The 19,801-nt window shown below is 38.0% G+C and overlaps 1 protein-coding gene across 3 annotated transcripts in view; it reads right to left on the reverse strand.

Moving 5' to 3' along the window:
- The window catches only part of Wdr93 (WD repeat domain 93), a 45,343-nt gene that overhangs the window by 24,559 nt on the left and 983 nt on the right, over positions 1-19,801 (reverse strand). For 2 of the 3 annotated variants that reach the window (XR_013439425.1, XR_013439424.1), the window contains exons 2-5: positions 16,231-16,571; positions 15,348-15,540; positions 12,864-12,928; positions 8,558-8,636 (exon numbers count right to left, since the gene is read on the reverse strand). Coding sequence is in view for 1 of the 3 variants with exons in the window: in XM_040274374.2 (XP_040130308.2) it covers positions 4,866-4,904; positions 6,044-6,159; positions 8,558-8,636; positions 12,864-12,928; positions 15,348-15,540; positions 16,231-16,571 (833 nt within the window). In the remaining 2 variants the exon portion in view is untranslated. Of the gene's footprint in view, positions 1-4,865; positions 4,905-6,043; positions 6,160-8,557; positions 8,637-12,863; positions 12,929-15,347; positions 15,541-16,230; positions 16,572-19,801 lie in introns of all 3 variants that reach the window. The other variant, XM_040274374.2, reaches the window with a different exon arrangement.

Genomic DNA, 19,801 nt, shown 5'->3' on the forward strand with positions numbered 1-19,801 from the left:
AGCGCTTCCCTAGAGCAGGTGAGGCACTGGGTTCGATCCTCAGCACCACATAAAAATAAATAAATAAAAATAAAGGCATTGTGTCCACCTACAACTAAAAAATAATAATATTTTTTAAAAAAAGAGTGAAAGAAGAATAAACCTACAATCTTAGAGATTCCCCTTTTAATAACTGAGAGAATAAGTAGAAAGTCAGTAAGAATACAAAAAAGACATAGAAGACTTGAATAACTTGACCAATAACAGCAGAAAACACATTCTTTTCAAGTACACTTACCAAGATAAATCATATACTAGACATAAAACAAGTCTCATTAAACTTGGGGTTGGGGTTGTGGCTCAGCGATAGAGCACTCACCTAGCATCTGTGAGGTGCTGGGTTTGATCCTCAGCACCACATAAAAATAAATAAATAAAAATAAAGGTATAGGGGCTGGGGATGTGGCTCAGTGGTAGTGCACTTGCCTAGCATGTGTGATGCACTGGGTTCGATTCTCAGCACCACATACAAATAAATAAAATAAAGGTTCATCAACAACTAAAAAATATTTTAAAAATAAGTAAAGGTATTGTGTCCAAATACTATCTATATCTATATCTATATCTATATATCTATATATATATATATATAGAATTTAAATTACACAAAATATGTTCGCTGATCACAATGGAATAAATTAGAAACCAATAAAAGAAAGATATCTATAATATAGCTAATAAATATACACTAAGTAATGCATTGGTTAAAGGTGAAAAAAGCAAATTAGAAAGTATTTTGAATTAAATAAAAATTAAAACATATCAATATTTAAAGAATGCAGCTAAAGCAGTTCAGTCATCCCTTTTCTAAAAATATTTATTTTTAAGTTGTAGTTGGACACAATACCTTTATTTCATTTATTTATTTGTACATGGTGCTGAAGATTGAACCCAGGGCCTCGCATGTGCTAGGTGAGCACTCTACCGCTGAGCCACAACCCCAGCCCTCAGTCATCCCATGGTATCCATGAAGGATTGGCTCCAGAACCCTTGGATACCAAAATCTGTGATTAGCTTAAGTCCTAAATGTAAAATGGCATTGAATTTGCATACAATCTGTGTATATCCCTCAGTGTACTTTAAATTGCCTCTACATAATACCTAATAATAAATACTATTATATTTATATACCTAATATAATATAAATACTATATAAGTAGCTGTTATACTATACTGTTCAGGGAATATGACAAGAAAAAAATCCAGTACAGCCTCAATATTTTTAAAACATGTTTGATCTGACATTGGTTGAATCTTCAGATGTGAAAGCTGGCTGTACATATATAGGTTTATAGCAGCAAATGCAAGAAAAGAAGAAACATCTCAAATCGATGATCTAGGTTTCTTTCTTAAGAAGCTAGAAGATAAGCTAAAAAAAAAAAAACCTAAACAGAATGAAGAAAATAATAAAAATCAATTTGGAAATCAGTGAGATAGAACACAGAAAAACAATAGAGTTTGGTTTATGAAACCAAAAGTTTGCTCTTTGAAAAGATTAATAGAATTGGCAAACTTCTTGCCAAGCTGACTAAGAAAGAAAGATAAGACACCAATTCCCAGTATCTGGAATGAGTATCTGATACCACAACAGGTTTTAGAAACAGTGAAAGAGTAATGAACCACGTTATGCCAATAAATTTGACAAATTAAAAGTGAACAAATTTCTTGATATACACAAAATATAAGAGCTTCAAAAAGCTTTAATTATCTCAATAGAAATTATTAAAAAGCTTCTCATGTCTTAGACACGTAATAAATTTCCTGTGTTCTTTTTCCTGTTACAGGAAAAAAAGAAGTAGGTAACTAGAAGAGCCTTTATCTATTAAATAAATTGAATGTGTAGTTCTACAAACAACAACCCAGGACCAGAGGGCTTCTTAAGTAAATTCTATCAACATTTTAGGGGGGCTGGAGTTGTGGCTCAGTGGTAGAGCACTTGCCTAGCATGTGTGAGGCACTGGGTTTGATCCTCAGTACTGCATATAAATAAATAAACAAAATAAAAAAGATACATTTACAGCTAAAAATATTTTTAAAAATTTTTAGGAGGAAATAATGTCAATTCTACATCAATTCTTCAGGAAATAAAAGAGGCAGAGCACTCCCGAGCTTATTACATCAGGCCAGCATAACCCTGATGACCACAGCCAAAGATGCTACAGGAAAACAAAACTACGGATTGTCTCTCATGAAGACAGGTGCAAATTTATCAAATTTTAGCAAATTGAAATCAGCAAACCATTAGAACTTACAACAAAGTTCAGTAAAGAGACCTGCCGCGCTGGGCCTAAGGTTAGTGTGGGTGCTGCTGGGGCAGTCACAAAAGCAACAAAATGTAAAAAATTGGAAAGGAGGTGGTGAAATGATTTAGCAGACCAAAAAAGCTAGGCTGGTGCAGTGAGGCTAGTTGGGAGGCTAAGGCAGGCGGAACACTTGAGTTCAAAGACCACCCTGGGTAAAAAACGAGACCCCATCTCAAAAAAACAAAGAGCCTCATTCAGTCTACTAATCACCTGATTTATACTGAAAAATTCCTAATATACAAGAAAATAGCAACCCCAGTTATCTCTGGAAGTTTCTAGGCATAGAGGTGCACATATGTAATCCCAGTGACTCGGGAGGCTGAGGCAGGAGTATCACAAATTCAAAACAAGATTTAGCAATTTAGCAAGAACTAAGCAACTTAGCGAGAACCTGTCTCAAAATAAAATATTTTTTAAAAGGGTTGGGGATGTTGCCCAGTGGTTAAGCACTCCAGGTTCAATCCCTGATACCAAAACAAACAAACAAACAACCACCAAAACAACCTCCCATATGAAGCATAAAATGTCAAAAGCAAAACTCTGAAAGTATTAGAAGAAAACCCAAGAGAACTTATTTCTAACAGGAAAAGCTTTCTTAAGTGCAAAAGCCATGAAGAATAAATTTAATGTTTCAACTATGTTAAATTTAAAACTTCTTTATAACAAAGAGCATACAAATAAAGTAAAAAGGGAAGTTACAGATTAGAAAAAATGTAACTGAGCAAAGGACACATATAAGCAATTCACAAAAGAGAAAACCTCTATGTCCGATAAAAATATGAAGGAATTAATGAAAATTAAAATGAGAGGCCATTTCACCCCACTAGTTTACAGTAAAACAAATTAATTGATAATATCAAGTTCTTCGAAGCTGTGGGAAAATATTGATTAAAAGTAAATTGTCAGGCCATTTTTGTATGACTATTTCTTAATATCTATATAAAAACTAAAAATACATAAACCTTTGAGAGGCCCTCACTCAGGTATATAAAGAAGAATATATGAAGATTTGCATGGCTTTGTTTAAGAGCCTTAAATTGGGGACAACCTCAATATCATCAATAGACTAGTAGCCATATAAGCTATAGTACATCTGTAATAAAGTTTATTGACATGCAAAACTATACTAATAAATCAATGACAAAAAATACAAGTTTGTAAGAAAAAACTTACATAATTCAATGGCCCTTATTTAGAAAAAAGTCGCATAAGACATAACTATACTTTTTCAAAATAAACAAGTATAAAAATATAAATACACACTAAAGATCTAGAAAACACACACCAAGCTGTAACAGGGGTCTGCTTCATACTTTGAACATAACCCTCGCTGCTCTGCCACTCTGGATTATTTTAAAATGGACATTTTTCCCCTTTCTCTTCTCCTCACCCCCTTCCTATCCTTAGGGGAAGCAAGATTAACTTCTTCTCATCCCAGGTTGTTACCTGTCCTTCCATTCACAGGCCACAGGAATAAAGAGCCCCGACTTAGGAGCTGGCACCCGTGGACCTAAGAAAGGCTACCTGTGAATGACGACAGGGCGCAGCTGGAGTGTGGCCGTGGAATCCTTAAAAGTCCACCCCTAGGAGTTAGAATCACAGCTTCTGGGACAGGAGTCCCCTGTGTTTCTCCCTTGGTAGTAAAGCAGTAAACTTCTTTTTTTCTTTTTTCTCAAAACTTTGTCATTTTGGGATTGGCAGTGGGGACAAGGACCGAGTTTTCAGTAACAGATCTAATATGGCAATTACCTCTGGAGAGGTTCATTTAATTGAATGACTTGACTTTTCCAACAGTGACGTAGTCATATATTATTTGTATAGTTTGAAATATAATGTAACTTAAAAAGGAAACAAAACAAGGGCGCTGACTGAAGACTTTCACTTCAGGATTTGCCACTACTCTACTGAGATCCCTAGTTGTCAAGGGCTAAGAAGATGGCGTGGTCCATCAGATGGAGAGTGGGGTGCTTCAGGGAAGCTGCACCATCCTCCAGGGTATTCTAAAACAAAGGTGAAACCCCCGAGTTATTTGTCTTGGTGGATTAGGCTGTTGTTTTGTAAGGGGCAAATCCAGGTTTTATGGGCCCTCTTTAAGAAAAAGAATTCAAAGTTATGAATACAAAATGCCCATGGCGACACTCAAAGCACCCAAGATGGGGGACTGTAACAGAGGGAAGTTAGAGTGAAAAGCTAACAATGATCCTAAGTGATTGTAGTTAAAATATGTTATTTTTGCCAATTTTACAAAAATACAAGACCATGTGAATACATTGCTAGGGCCCCTTCCAGGCTCTTGGAAGAAGCCAATGTGAGGGGCCCTGAAATTCAAACTCCCTTTACTCAGGGTCAGGAGGTCATCTTCAATGGATATGAGACACAAGATGAAGTCACAGAGAATCGGTAAACAGTGTCCTGGTGGGACATTTACCAGTAATTTGATATTTAAAGTATGTTTCAAGTAAAAATAAGAATCTTTAAAATATAATTTAAATCTCTTTGGAGATTTTCTTTAAAGTTTCTTACCATTTCTAAGTTATCTATAGGAGTGGGATCGACAGAGTTCTGAGGAGAAAATGAAAAATTAATTCACAATGCATTTGATATATTTTCCCCTTCCCCTGTAATCACCTGAGATGCCCGCTCCCCCTACACCATTTCCTTTCGTGAGAACTGAATTCATGCTATAGACATGGAAGACCAATGTATGGGTGATCCTCTGACCTGCAAGATTTTAAAACATGATCCCTCTTCTGTAGGATCTCAGAATGTAATTGGGAACAGGCATGGTGGCATGTGCCTGGAATCCCAGAGACTTGACAGCCAAGGCAGGAGAATTGCAAGTTGGAGGTCAGTCTTAGGAACTTAGTGAGACTCAAAATAAAATTTTAAAAAGTTTAAAAAACTTAGTTGTGGAGTGCTTGTCTAACATGCCTAGTTCAAAGCCAGCCTCAGGCATTAAGCAAGTCAGTGAAATCCTGTCTCTAAATAAAATACAAAATAGGGCTGGGGATGTGGCTCAGGGGTCAAGTGCCCCCTGAGTTCAATCCATGGTACCAAAAAAAAAAAAAAAAAAAAAGAAAGAAAAGGAAAAAGAAAAAAAAAGATGCAGGACAGGTGCTGGGGATGTGGCTCAAGTGGTAGTGCGTTCGCTTAGCATGCGTGAGGCTCTGGGTTTGATTCTCAGCACCACATAAAAACAATATAAGGATATTTTGTCCACCTAAAACTAAAAAATAAATATTTTTTAAAAGATGCAGGACAAGTCTCAGGCATCATATAATTAAACTGAAATGGTAGCGTTCCTAATTTGGAAGAGAATATACATATTTCTATTTATTGAGAACACCCCAATTATACGTAGTCTGAGAAATTTACTGGAATTTCAAGGCATGAAAGGATTATTTCAGCCCAGGAAGGAAAAAGATTACCAGTGGGGCAGAAAACAGAACAAAAGATCCTCCTTCCAGAGAAATATCCGGGTGGAGTCTCAGTGCATGAGAGATACTGAGCTCCCACTACTAAATCCATCTCTACCTTTTAATATTTTATTTCATCCAAAACAAATATATTGGGGAGACATAGACACTCTTCCTGTTGTATTTTATAGCCATCAGAGGCCTTGTTCATCTTGAAATTCTAAGGCTAGATGTGAGTCCAGGCTGGGAAGAGACATACTGGTTGAAAACAAAGATGTTCCCTACCAGTTGCGTCTGTCTGGCTTTTTTCTTTGCATTTGAAGTGACTTGAGGATGCTCCACTTCCTTGAGCCAAGACTCCTTGGGCAACTTATACACATCCAGCCAAACATCTCCAACTCCTGCTTGGGAAACCAAACAGCCATTGAGCAACTGCAAGCAGGCCAAGAGTTTTGTCTGAGGAATGACCTATCTTCTCAGAATTGCTGGCACTTCTGCAGTAGGTACCCATGAAACAGCAACTTTGATAGATTGAAGGCAATGTAGTTTTGCAATGATTACTGCAAGTCCTCGCAAGCCAAGTACCTTTCCCATAGAGTTGGATGGTCAAGCTACTGCCATCTAAGGGAAACGGGCTTCTCACACAGCACTGATGCAAGACAGTTTTTTACCAAATTGTGTGCTCCAGTTCACATGCTTTATATTTCACCACAGAAAATTCTACTGACATTTTGCCCTAAAGTTAAAGCCATCTGGGGAAAAAGTAGTGTATCTGGAAGCACTGGAGAGGCCCTGGGCAAACAAAGGGTTAGAATTGGGAAAGATGTCCCCAAAGAGTTCTTCTAATAGTTGAGGAGATGACAACCTATGGGATGGTTGTGGGACTACTATCATGTTCTAGAAACAGGTTCGGTTTCTGTACAGAATACCAACCAAGTTGGGAAAGGTTGCTCTCCCAGAATATAGGATCCTGCCTAAATGTTTCCTTTAAAAAGTAATTATCAGTAGGCACAGTGGTGCATGACTGTAATCCTAGCTACTCAGGAGGCTGAGTCAGGAAGATCACAAGGTTGGCTAGCCTGGGCAATTTAGTGAAACCCTGTCTCAAAATAAAAATAAATAAATAAATAGATAGATAAATAAAAGGGTTCTGGATATAGCTCTGTAGCAGAGCACTCCTGGGTTAAAATTTTTTTTTTAGTTATCTGGAAACCTTAATTTCAGACCCCAGAACTCAGAAAATGTCTTTTGTTTTAAGTCACCAATGGAATTTGTTATGACAGCTAAAGGAAATGAATATAGATAAAACAAAAATTTCTTTTGATACAAAAGCATTATAAAATATATCTTCCCCAAGCATCTAACATTTGAGGGCCCTTGGGAAACAGTATAAATAGAGTTCCATATACTATATGTAAAAATAATTGAAATTTGAAAATCAAGATGACAAACATTTACATAAAATATGTCCATTAACACAGTGCTAATTGCAGCAGGCAAGATCAGATGATGAGTACAAGGACTGAAAGGAGAAATAGGATATTCACACCACGTCAAAGTATCTCCCCCAAAATGTTAATTATTATAATGGATTTAATGTATGTCCCAAAATTCTTCAATTCTCCTTTCTCCAAAAGGTGCCTAAATCATCTTCTCCTGAGTGTGGTCTTGACTTTGTGACTTCCTCCTTACAAAGAAAAGACAGGGAGAAACAAAGCTGTGCAGGTGCTTGCCTACATTCCCATTACTTGAGAAGCTGAGGCAGGAGGACCACCTGAACCCAGGAGTTTGGGGCCAGCCTGTGCAACACGGTAAGACCCCATGAGTGAATGAATGAATGAGTGAGAGAAAGAGAAAGAAAGAAAGAAAGAAAGAAAGAAAGAAAGAAAGAAAGAAGGTGGAGGGAAGAGGAAGAGGGAAAGAGGAAGTAAATAAAGAAGGAAAGAAATAAAGGAAAAGAAAAGGAAAAAAACAGCAGGTAGTACTATAATGGAAGAACCTGGCAAACACCATGATACCACTTTAGTAAGTGACTGAGGTTCATATCAGCCAAATGAGTCACACTGCTGTCACATACCCCTAGATATGATGCAATGACAATGCTTTGCCTCGGCACATCTTCCCCAAATCCTTAGCCCCAGTTGAATCATAAGAAAAATAATGTACAACCTAAAATTGGGGGACATTCCACAAAATATCTGACTGGTACCTTTTCCAAGTGTAAAGGCCATGAAAACAAGGACCTATCAAGGAACAATCACTGATATGAGAAGACTAAGGTGAGGGCTGTGGCTCAAGCGGTAGCACGCTCGACTGGCATGCACGGGGCACTGGGTTCGATCCTCAGCACCACATAAAAATGAAATAAAGATGTTGTGTCCACCAAAAACTAAAAAAATAAATATTAAAAAAATTTTTAAAAAAAGACTAAGGTGATAAATAACTAAATGCAATATGGTAACCTGCATTGACCCTTTGGGTAAAGAAATTATATTAATGAAAAAACTTATGAAATTGTGAGAAATAAAATTAATAGTTATTAATAGTATTATATAGTGTATGTTGATGCAATACTATTAACTATCAACCACAGATTATTTGCCTTCTATCCACAAATATATCACCACCATGTTAATGTTGGTATTAGGGGAGCTGGGTGAAGGGCATAAGGGCAACTCTGTACTATGTTTGCAACTCTTCTGTAAACCTAAATTATCTCTAAATAAAAGATTTGGGGGGGAAATAATCCTTTGGAAGAGCTGCAAATCTGAGTCTTCTTCACACTTTGGATAACCTTGCCTTGTAGGAGGAAGGCTGCAAAGTCCCCACCCTGAGAGATCGCCATCTTTACACAGGTGTTATGCTTGCTGGTATCCTCCTGAAAAGAAAGAGATACTGATAGAGTAAGCACAGTCTGGTAAAAAAGAACATATTTCAGGACCCTCTGTGGTTCACAGCTAGAATAGAGATCCTGTGAAAGCTTAGAACGTGAAAAGATGCTTCCCACTGCTTCACACACTTCATCTTAGTACAGGAATCAGATAAGATTGAAATGTAAGGAAGTGGAACTAACTTTTCTGTCTAAAGGGTTTTAGACTTATTTCCCGGGAATTTGTGGCATACATCAGATCTCCCAGTCAGGTTTGCAAACCCTCAGGTCTATGCTGGCACTCAGTTATTCAAATGAATTGCAATAAGTTCTTTTTGACACTGAAAACTCTGCTAGCTACTGAATGAAAGGCTCTATCTACACTGTAGCCCAGCCTGGATATAACCCTAGTATAAGACTTATTCCAATTTTGGAAAGTTGAGATGCTCAGTATGTATGGTTATGTTATCCATTTAAAGAGCTTGAAAACTACTAGCAAAATAAGGTGGCTAGACTAGTTTGGTTGGTAAGCTCACTAATTTACTTAAGGAAAAGTTTTTAGATGCACATAGTTTAATAACAATTTGTTAGGAAAATTTTCAAACATACAAAAAGAGAGAAAAGTATAATGAACCTCCCCCCCTTTTCCTTTTCTCATGATATGACAACTCTTGTTTTATCATCCCCTAAACTCAATAAATTACTATTTTTATTTAAGCCTAAATAATTTCTAAATATCACCTAATATCTAAATAATTTCTAAATACCATCTAGTGTCTTAATCAGTTTTTCAATTTCCTCAATTGTTTCACAAACTTAATTTATTTTTTGCAGTTGCTCAAGCCAGGATCCAAATGAAGTTCACAGGTTGCATTTAATTAACTTAATCTCTTAAGTCTCTTTTAATTTATAATAGCTTCCCACTTATTTTTGTTGTTTGTTTGTCATTTACTTATTAAAGAAACCAGGCCTTTTCTCCCCCACATTCTGAATTGGACTAATTGCATCCCCATAGTGCTGTTTAATAAGGTGGGAGTGGAGAGGGCAGACCAGTGTTCCCTGTAAACTGATAACTGGATCTAGAGGCTGATTATATTTAAGTTCAATTGTTTTGGCAGGAACAGAATCCTTCCTGCTGCAGAATATCAGGAGGCTCATAATAGCTGCTTGTTTCTCTTCTAGTGATGGTAAGGTTGATAATTGAGAACAGGTGTCATCCTGGCTCATCAACCAGGAAGCTCCCCATCAACCATTTGTGTCATTATCTAGACAAGTTCTCTGCAAAATGGCTTATAAAATTAAGATAGTTGGATTCTATTATTTCTTCTGCATTTATTAGAATTCTTCCACAAAGATCTATCACCCACTATTTGGTTACCTTGAAATACAGCTTATATGGGGGAAATGACTCCTTTATTAGTTTTCAGAATACTAAGTTTATACCTTAGAAACTTCAGAAGGTGACAATGAAGTTTAAAAAATCTTCTGAATCCGTGTTTTTAACATTTTTAGTATTTTTTAGTCCACCAACAGTACTTTTTTTGGTAAAGTCCATGTCTAGTTTAGGTATCATAATTATGCTGATTTCATAAAATGAGTATTCACTATATATTTTTCTTTAGAGGACAGTTTAAGGACAGTTAAAGGCACAGGTGTTATTTGCATAACTTGATAAATTTTAACAAACGCACACATCCATGTAATCGACAGCCTGTTCAAGGCATAGAACATTACCATTACCCCAGAAAATTCCCACCTGCCTATTTTGTTCAGTTACATCCTTATATGCAATCTATGTTATGATCTCCTTCACTAATAGATTAGTTTTGCCTGTTCTTAAATTTTGTATAAACAGAATCATGCAGAAAGCTCTGTTTTGTGTCTGGCTTCTTTCACTCAATGTGATGTTTTTGAGTGTCATTTACTGCCTTATGATCACCAGTGGTTCACTGTTTTGTCATTAAATACTGTGTATTCCACCGGATTATTATGCAGCATCACAACTTTTTATTTGTTCTGTATGTTCAGTTTTTTAATTATTAAGAATAAAGCTTCTGTGAATGTCTTATACAAATCCTTGTATAGATATGTATTTTCATTTTTGTCTTGGGTAAGTATCTAGGAATGGGATTGACAGGTCATTACTTAACTGGAAATTACTCACCTGGTTTTCAGTTTTCCACTGTCAATATATGAAAGTTCCTATTGTTCTACATCCTCCCTAGTAGTTGGTATGGTCCATCCCTTTCATTTTAAGCATTAAAACAGAACTGTAATGCTATCTCATGGTAATTCAATTTGCATTTCTCTGCTAACTAATGGTATTAAGTACTTTAAAAAATTGGTTACTCATGTCTTCTTTGTAAAATGTCAATTCATGTCTTTTGCCTATCTGTTGATTTCTCTCTCTCTCTCTCTTTCTCTCTCTCTCTCTCTCTCTCTCTCTCTCTCTATATATATATATATATATATATATATATATATATATATTGTGTGTGTGTGAGATAATTGGACATGATACCTTTATTTTATTTATTTACTTTTATATGGTGCTGAGGATCCAATCCAGAGTCTCACCGGTGCTGGGCAAGCACTCTACCACTGAGCCACAACCCAGACCTGTTGATTTGTCTTTTTATTATTGATTCTGAGCTCTTTATGTGTTTTAAAGATAGATGTTATGTATGTGTATTTGCATATATCCAGACAGATATGTACTCCAAGTCTGTGGCTTGTTTTTTTCATATTAATATCTTTATTATTACTAAGACTTTTAAAGTTTGAAAGTTGCTAATTTGCCGGGGGGGGGGGGGGCGCGGATTACAAGTTAAAAATGAGGGAGCTGGAGATGTAGCTCTGTGGTAGAGAGTGTTCTTAGAGTGAGGCCCTTAGTTCAATCCCCACCTCGAAAAAGGGGAAAAAATATATAGGGGAAAAAAGGTAAAAAATGAAGTTCTTGCAGTCTCTTGTGGTAAGCATTTAAGTAAACAGCATATAATTTTTCAACTTTTCTGCAGTTTTGAAATTTTTCATGATAAAATGTTGGTGGAAGAGACCACTATGTTGTTTAGCTAGATCCCTCAGCAAATCAAAGGCTTACCACACATGTCCCCCAACCAAAGTTTTTAAAAATTTCAACTTGGCCAGATATAAAATTGTTTTAAAACCTGTAAATGGCATATTGAGGAAAACTGGACTTTTTTACAAAACACATTTGTCATCACCAAAGAAAAAATACAGAACAGATGCTACATAGATATATAATTCTAGTTATCGGGTCAACAGGCAAAAAGCAAGCACTTAGGCTCTTCGGCTTCAATCCTTTGTTCATCTTTCACTGCTGGAAATTCATCTCTTGTTGGAGATCATGCCAGTGATGGGAGAGGTGGCGTGCCTGCACTCAGCCCTGCCCTGGCAGCCTGGGGAGTGGACCAGTGTTCAGCTGGTGGATCGGCAGCTTCTGTCTCTTTGCCACCTTGGTCTCTTTGCCACTTTGTGGTTTAGGGCTTTCTGGGCATCTCCATCTATAAATTGGAGTTGTGTTGCAGACCTCAGGTCTCATCTCCTTGACTTCCCTTCTCTTCACTGCTGACCTCACAGCATGAAGTACAGCATGGTGTGCAAGGAGCACTCCACGACAGTCATGGTCTAGAACCCTGATGCATGTTCTGTCACTGGTCTACCTAGTTCTCTTGCACTCTGGTTGTCAGCCCCCTCATCACTTCTCCCTGTGCACAGGAGCTATCATCCCAAGGTGCCCATAAGATCCCCATTTATAGTAAGCTGGGAACCACTGCTTGAGTCTGGCTTTGGGGACACTGTCCAACTCTCAGTCCTTTCCACTCTCAGTCTTCTGATAATTCTCTGGTAAGTGCATGGAAGACTAGCCCTATGGCAAGGAAGGCATTCATAATGTTAGAGCATTTATAACAGTTGCAGTTTGTGGAATATCTACTGTTGCGCTTGACCACCACCAGGCCCTGTAACATTCCCTGCCATTGCACCCTTTTCTTCAACATCTTGTGGCTCAATGGTAGAGCTCTTGCCAGGCATGTATGAGGCTCTGGGTTTGATCCTCAGCACTGCATATAAATAATTTAAAGAAAAAAAGATCCATTGACAATTAAAAAAAATTTTTTTTAAATGAGATCAACTCTCCAGTTCATACTCTGCAGGGGCACTTCCTGAAGTTATTCTTCCAAATATCTCGAGTAAAGGGAAAGAACAGGAACTTACCACTTCATTGATGGCTTTGATTAGGAAAAGGCTATCCTTATAAAAGTAAAACAGTCTAATGATACCTGAAACAGAAAAACAAGTGAGCATGTAAGACAAGTGAGCCAAAGAAGGTTGGCATTTGTATCTGACCTCTGAACTTGTCACGCACTCCTAGCCTCCTCCCTAGCCCCCACTCTGCCTGTGCTGCCCTTAATCTCTCCACCTTCCTCATCCTTCCACTTGAAATGTTGAGGTTGTTATCTCTCCTGGGCTACCTCTACTTACCTGACTTTACCCACAGAAGTCTCCTGAAGGACCCTTAGTCACACTAATACAGCCCTTGACCAAGCCACCTTTTGATGTGTTTTGTCACATCATCCCCTACTGTTTCACACCATTGTCCATGTGGCTTCTGTGAAAAATTCTTTTTGCCAGGTCATAGATTCTTCGAGGGAACACATCACATCTTACCCTTCCATATGCCTCAGCCCCAACAAGCTCCTCATGTGGTTATTTCATTGAATTGATAAGTAATTCTGTCATTCTAATTCCCAATTAGCCCAAGGGCTCCAGTGTATGATCATCACCCCCCATGACCTCCTACCTCTTTGTTTAGGTACCTCCCAGAACTCATAACTTGCCTTTGTACTCATGATATAGACCTCATAAAGTATCTGACCAGGTGAAAGTCTAATTCAACCCAATAAACACTCATGAGCTATCTGCTCCAAGCCAATGCTGGGGACACCAAGGTGGTTTGCCTTCAAATTTATCATATTGAGGCTTACACAGAAATGAAGCACAAAATAATAAATCTAAACCTTTCTTTGAACCAAACCTCTTCTGAGAATCATTCCCACCAACATCCTCCAGGTGCCTCAAATTGTGCATGTTCAAATGGAATTTTTCAACTCAGACCCCTAAAATCTTATTCTATAATTATTCTCAAGGAATTACAATCATCATCCTGCCAGTTAGCTAAGATGGAGTCATTTTTCTTTACTGCCCCCTCATACCTCCCCATCCCCCACCTCATACACATACTCCCTCACTCCTGTTTCAACATTATATTTCCATTGCTTAAACTTTTTATTTTCAGCTAATTTTAGACCCATAGAAAAGTTTCAAAAATAATACAAAGAACTAAAACCAGCATACTATAGTGATACACGCATATCAAGCTTTATAGCACTGCAATTCACAACAACTGAGTTATGGAACCAGCCCAAGTGCCTGTCAACAGATGAATGGAAAAAGAAATGGGGTTTTTATTCAGCTGTAAAGAAGAATTAAGTTTATGTCATTTGTCAGTAAATTCAGAGAACTGGAGAACATCATACTAAGTAAAATAAGCCAGACTCAGAAAGTCAAGGGTCAGAGTTTTCTCTCATATGAGAGAGAGAGAGAGAGAGAGAGAGAGAGAGAGAGAGAGAGAGAGAGAGAGAGAGAGAGAGAGAGAGAGAGAGAAAAGAATCTCATGAAAATAGAAGACAGAGAGAGGAGAGAGTTGGGTGAGGCATAGGGAAGTACTAAGGAATGAAATCTACCAAATTATGCTATGTTCATGTATGATTTATACCACAGTGAATCCCACTTACAATATACTAGAACCATTTTTCTTTCTATTTTTAACAGACCCTGCCTTGGCTCAGACCTTCCTCATTTCTCTCCTCAATGAATATAATAGTATTTCCTGATCTCTCTGCCTTTTATTTTCAAACTCCTGCCACAGTATCCCTTGTACTGTGCCAGTCTGGTCAAGCCAATTTCCTGCAGATAATTCTTTAGTGCACCTGTGAGGGTTGAACAGAGCCTGTCATTTAGAGAGATGCATGATTGCATAGATGACTCAAAGCATGCAGGAACATTCTGCCCTGTTTGCCCCAATATCATAAAGCCACTTCCTGCTTTCCTGGCCAATGCTGACACTTGCCTTCTCCTGTTTTGCAAAGTAGAGAAGCTCCCTAATCCCCAGCAGTGGTGTGGGTTGCCCAAACATTAAGGACAGGCTAGAGGGAACCCAGCCTTTTGGAGGCAAACAATAGCAACAACTCACTGATGCAGGACACTGTCTAGAGTGTTCTATACCATACTCCCCAGAAAGGCCTGGTCCATCCTAGGACTAACAGAAAAAAGCAAGCTCTGGTTTACATGGGTGGCAGAACTGCTGAGTACTGAAATTGGGTGGACTCTGGGGCTATACCGCCTGGTTTGAAGCCTGCCTGTGCCATTTACTTTGCACATTAACTCAAGTATCCCTCTTCTAAACAGGGATAATATATTGTACTTCCTTCCTAGGACTGCTGTAAGGATTAAATGGGCTAATGTATGTAAAATATTAAAATAGTGCCTGACACACCATACTTGAAGATATTAGCTACTACTGTATGACCAGGGGTGAAAAATCCATGCTTGGCCTCACTCATGCCTGGAAAGGAGCTCAAATTAAACTGCAGATACCTATATATTAAGCTAAAAAGAAAGATGAAGAACAAATAATACCCATTTCATCCAGGAGAGCAATCAGTATTTCATTTCCTAAATCTGTGGCCCAGATGGAGGTGACATCAACCTTAAGTTTCTCCCAAGTACATATTCGTTTAGTATTGTACAGATTATAGATGAAGAATCCTTTGCCTACTCCAATAAATACATAGTCTTGGGAAATAGCCATACAATTGGGCATTTTGTTTAGCTGGGGGAAAAAACAAACAAACAAAGAAAACAGAATTATTTTCATTCTCACTGTCTATCTTCAAGAAACACAAGGTACTTTTCAAAGGTTGAAGAGCTTTTTCTCCAAAGATCATCCCCAGACACAGTGCTCATCTAAAACTCTTACCCATATATTAAGAAATTCATAGCATTTCACTTTCAGGGGAAAGAGGCCAGAGAAAACAAAGAATAAATACACATTTGCAACACTAAACATGACCACGGCCCCGCACTTTTTCTAGTGCTCTATGGGAAGAACAACAAAAGAGGCACTGGCCAGTTGCAACTGTCAAGCCAGAGAGCAATTAACTCATTAGGGAAGATTTCTCAATATCAATAACAGTTACCTGAACTATTTTAATCAACATCAGCATGCATACAGCCTTTCAAAATTGCACCTGTCTTATTAAATGAAGGTTTCTAGTAGGAAGCCCTTCCCTGGATCAGGTGTTTTCACATATTAACATTCAACAGAGGGGCTGGGGTTGTGGCTCAGCAGTAGAGCGCTTGCCTAGCGTGTGCAATGCCCTGGGTTTGATCCTCAGCACCACATTAAAGTAAATAAATAAAACAAAGGTATTGTGTCCAACTACAACTAAGAAAAATGTCAAAAAAAAAAAAAAAGTTCAACGGAGAAACAGAGACTTCTGGCCAGCCACCAGTTCCCTACCTGGACTTCTGTCAGTGGAGGGTAGATAGTGAGCTGGATGCAATCAATCTCAGATTCCTTCAAGGTATCCCTCTCTTCAATAAGTTCCCATGCCAAGTCAAACACAAGATTCACCAGCTTATTGATCATTCGATAAGGCTGAGGCAGGGAATTCACCCCCTCATCTAGGTCCTTGATGACATAATCCTCTATGTTATCCTTAGACCAGTCCTTCTCTGTTGGGGATGGCACCTCCAGTGGTACCTTTTGAGTAAATGTAGGCAGCCTCATCTTCTGGGTCTGATTTCTCTTGGTAGACATCATAGAAGGTGGTACAGGAAACTTCTGTGAAACTCTGAAAGCTGAGAAGGGAAATAAGCAAAGGAAATTTGAGAAAAATAGGAAAGCAAGAAGTCAGCACATCACACTTCTCTAGCACAGTGGCCTCTGGGGATTATTTATTCCAGATACTGGCACTTTCCTTATTTAATCACAGGATTGCTACTACATTCCTAAGATGTGGTCTTCATATTAGAAGGATATCATAAGAGACAGCTAACTTCTGACCAACCCAGGAAGATAGTTGATATGATGGAAGGAGGGGAGTTTGGCACCCTGTTGCCTTTTGTCACCTGATAGGACAGTAGCTGTCATTTGTCCCCAATGGAATTCACCATCTCTCCTAGAACAAAGCCTTCTTCTGCTTCTCTGTATTGATAAATGACTGTGCTCAAGTCAGCCTGGTGAGAAGCCATGACTATACTCTTTCTTTCTCTTCCCTCAACCCCAATGAGATTCAGTTCAACAACATCAGTCCTCACTGTCCAATCTGTTGCCTTCTCACTTTCCCATTGCTGCCACACAGGAGATCTGCAGGCACAGTGCCCAGGACCCACGAGATTCTTCAAGGGTTTATAAAAATGTCTGCTAGGCTGGGGATGTATAGTGGTACAGCTCTGGTCTAGCATGTAAGAGGCCATGGGTTCAATCCCCAGCACCACAAAAGCAAAACAAAAACCTATACAAAAAGAAATATCTGAGACCTGAAAAAAATTACTAAAATGCTCCTACAAAATCAAAATAGTCATTTTTTACAAAAATATTTATAACTTATCAACTCTGGTCTGTATGTGTATATAAAAATTCAAAGAGAAAACAAGTAATCTGTAATTCAGAAGACTCAAAATTGTGTTTAAAAAGGATTCTCAATGCTACAGTTGAAAAAAAAAAAAAGCATTTAAAGGGGAGCCTGGGACACCTGTAACATGTGGAGTAGAGTTGCACCATGAGAGTGTCTGAGGACCAGGGGAGTAATATAAAGGCCCTGATGCTATCATCATCTTTTCTTCCACACTGGAGTCCACTTGTGATGTTTCCCTCCAGTTGAAAGAACCACCTGAAGTAATCAGTGGGAATAGTAACCTGTTCATGCCACCAGCCAGGAAGGAAATCTCGTAATTGCCAGCTGGCTTTTGGCGTGGGGGAGGCGAAGGGTATTGATGTGGCCACTGAGCCACATCCTCAGCTCTTTTTTTTTCTTTTCTTTTTTTTTTAGACAGAGTCTTGCTAAGTTGCTGAGGTTGACCTTGAACTTGCAATCCTCCTGCATCAGCCTCCAGAGTCACTGGGATTACAGGCATATGCCCTCCAAGCTCAGCTGTATCCAAAGTATTTTAAAAACTCTCAAAATAAGAAAATAAATACTTCAGTTTTTAAAAATGGGCAAAAGACAGACACTTAACGAAAGAAGGTATGCAGATGGCAAATAGAACATTCAAAGATGTTCAGTGTCATAGGTATTAGATTCAAATTAAAATCATAAGATGCAATTACATATTATTGGAATGCCTAAAAATTTAAAAAATAGACTATACCAAATATTGTAAAGGATATGAAGGAACTGGAATGCTCATATACTGATGCTGAGAAAGTAGTACAAACAGTTTGGAAGAGTTTGGGGGTTTCTTAAAAAGTTAAATACATAGTTACCAGGGCTGGTGTTGTAGCACAGTGAAGGAGCACTTGCCTCACATATGTATACATATATATACATACATACCATAATATCTAGTTAGTCCACTCCTAGGGGTGATAGAAGGGAACTGAAAAATGTATGTCTAAGACTTGCCCATGTCATTACAGCTTTGTTTGTAGGCACATCACAGTGGAAACAATTCAAATATTTACCAGTAGACAAACAGATAAACTCTTGTACATTGTACAACTATTTTGGAAAATTTTAGCAGTCAGTTAAATGTATCATATAATTCAGCAATCATATTTCTATGTATTTATGCAAGAAAAAATAAAATTTATATTTCATATATAAATCTGTACTTAAATATTTATAACAGCTTTATTTGTGATTGCCCCAAACTGGAGACAACATGAATGTACTTCACTTGGGTATATGGATAATGAGCTATGGCACATTCACATTATGGAATCTTTCTCAGCAATAAAAATTACAAACTATTGATATGAACAACATGAATGAAACTCAAATGCACCATGCTAAATGAAAGAAATCAAGATAGAAAAAGCCACATGCATAGAAAACAAAAGATAAAAATCTGTTTAAAAGGGCTGGGGTTGTGACCCGGCAGTAGAGCGCTCGCCTAGCATGTGCAAAGAACTGGGATCCTCAGCACCACATAAAAATAAATTTAAAAAATAAAAGTATTGTGTCCAACTACAACTAAAAATATATATACTTTAAAAATCTGTTAAATACACCTTTGGGGGGCTAGGGTTGTGTCTCAGTGGTACAGCTCTTGCCTAGCATGTATGAGGCCCTGGGTGAGCACCACATAAAGATAAACAAAGACATTGTATCCATCTACAACTAAAAAATATATATATATATTTAAAAAGCACATTTTCCTCATCTCATCATCAAATACATTAATGTATGTACTTATCAATTTACAGTGTAACTTACTAACCTGTTGCCCTAGGCCTAGACTTAGCACAGCAGTTGGTACCATGTGGCCAGAAGTCAACAAATTCTTATAGTTTTCAGCACTGCTGGTCCTGTGCTATGCAGGGAGAATACATGTGGCTTTCTTTTTCTTTTTTCTTTTTTTTTTTGTCATTAGGATTGAACACAGAGGTGCTTTACCATTGAGCTTTATCTCCAGCTCTGTTTTCATTTTGAGACAGGCCTTACTAAATTGTTGAGACTGGCCTTTAACTTATGATCCTCCTCCATCAGCCTCCCTACTCACTGGGAATACAGACCTACACAACCACACCTAGCTACTTTTATCCTTCTTAAAGGCATGTCCCTCTGCAAACCATAAGTAATCCATGGGGCTGAGAGAATATACTTACCCAAAGTCTAGTTTCCCTCTTCTAATTAAGACCAGGTTCAGGATACCCACACCTCTAAAATTATGGCCCAAAAGATGCCAGGACCTGAATGAATCTTTCTGATTTCTTCCTGGAGGTATTCTTCGTTGTTAAGAACCCCTAGACCTGAAAGGTGCCCATAGCTGCATAGGGCATGGGCAGAATGTGGATGTGTCTTGGAGTATCCACACCCTATATGCACCCTTTTAGCGATGTAGGTGGGAGCAAAAGACCAGAAGAG

Source organism: Ictidomys tridecemlineatus, chromosome 5 (genome assembly GCF_052094955.1).
Source record: "Ictidomys tridecemlineatus isolate mIctTri1 chromosome 5, mIctTri1.hap1, whole genome shotgun sequence".
NCBI lineage: Eukaryota > Metazoa > Chordata > Mammalia > Rodentia > Sciuridae > Ictidomys > Ictidomys tridecemlineatus.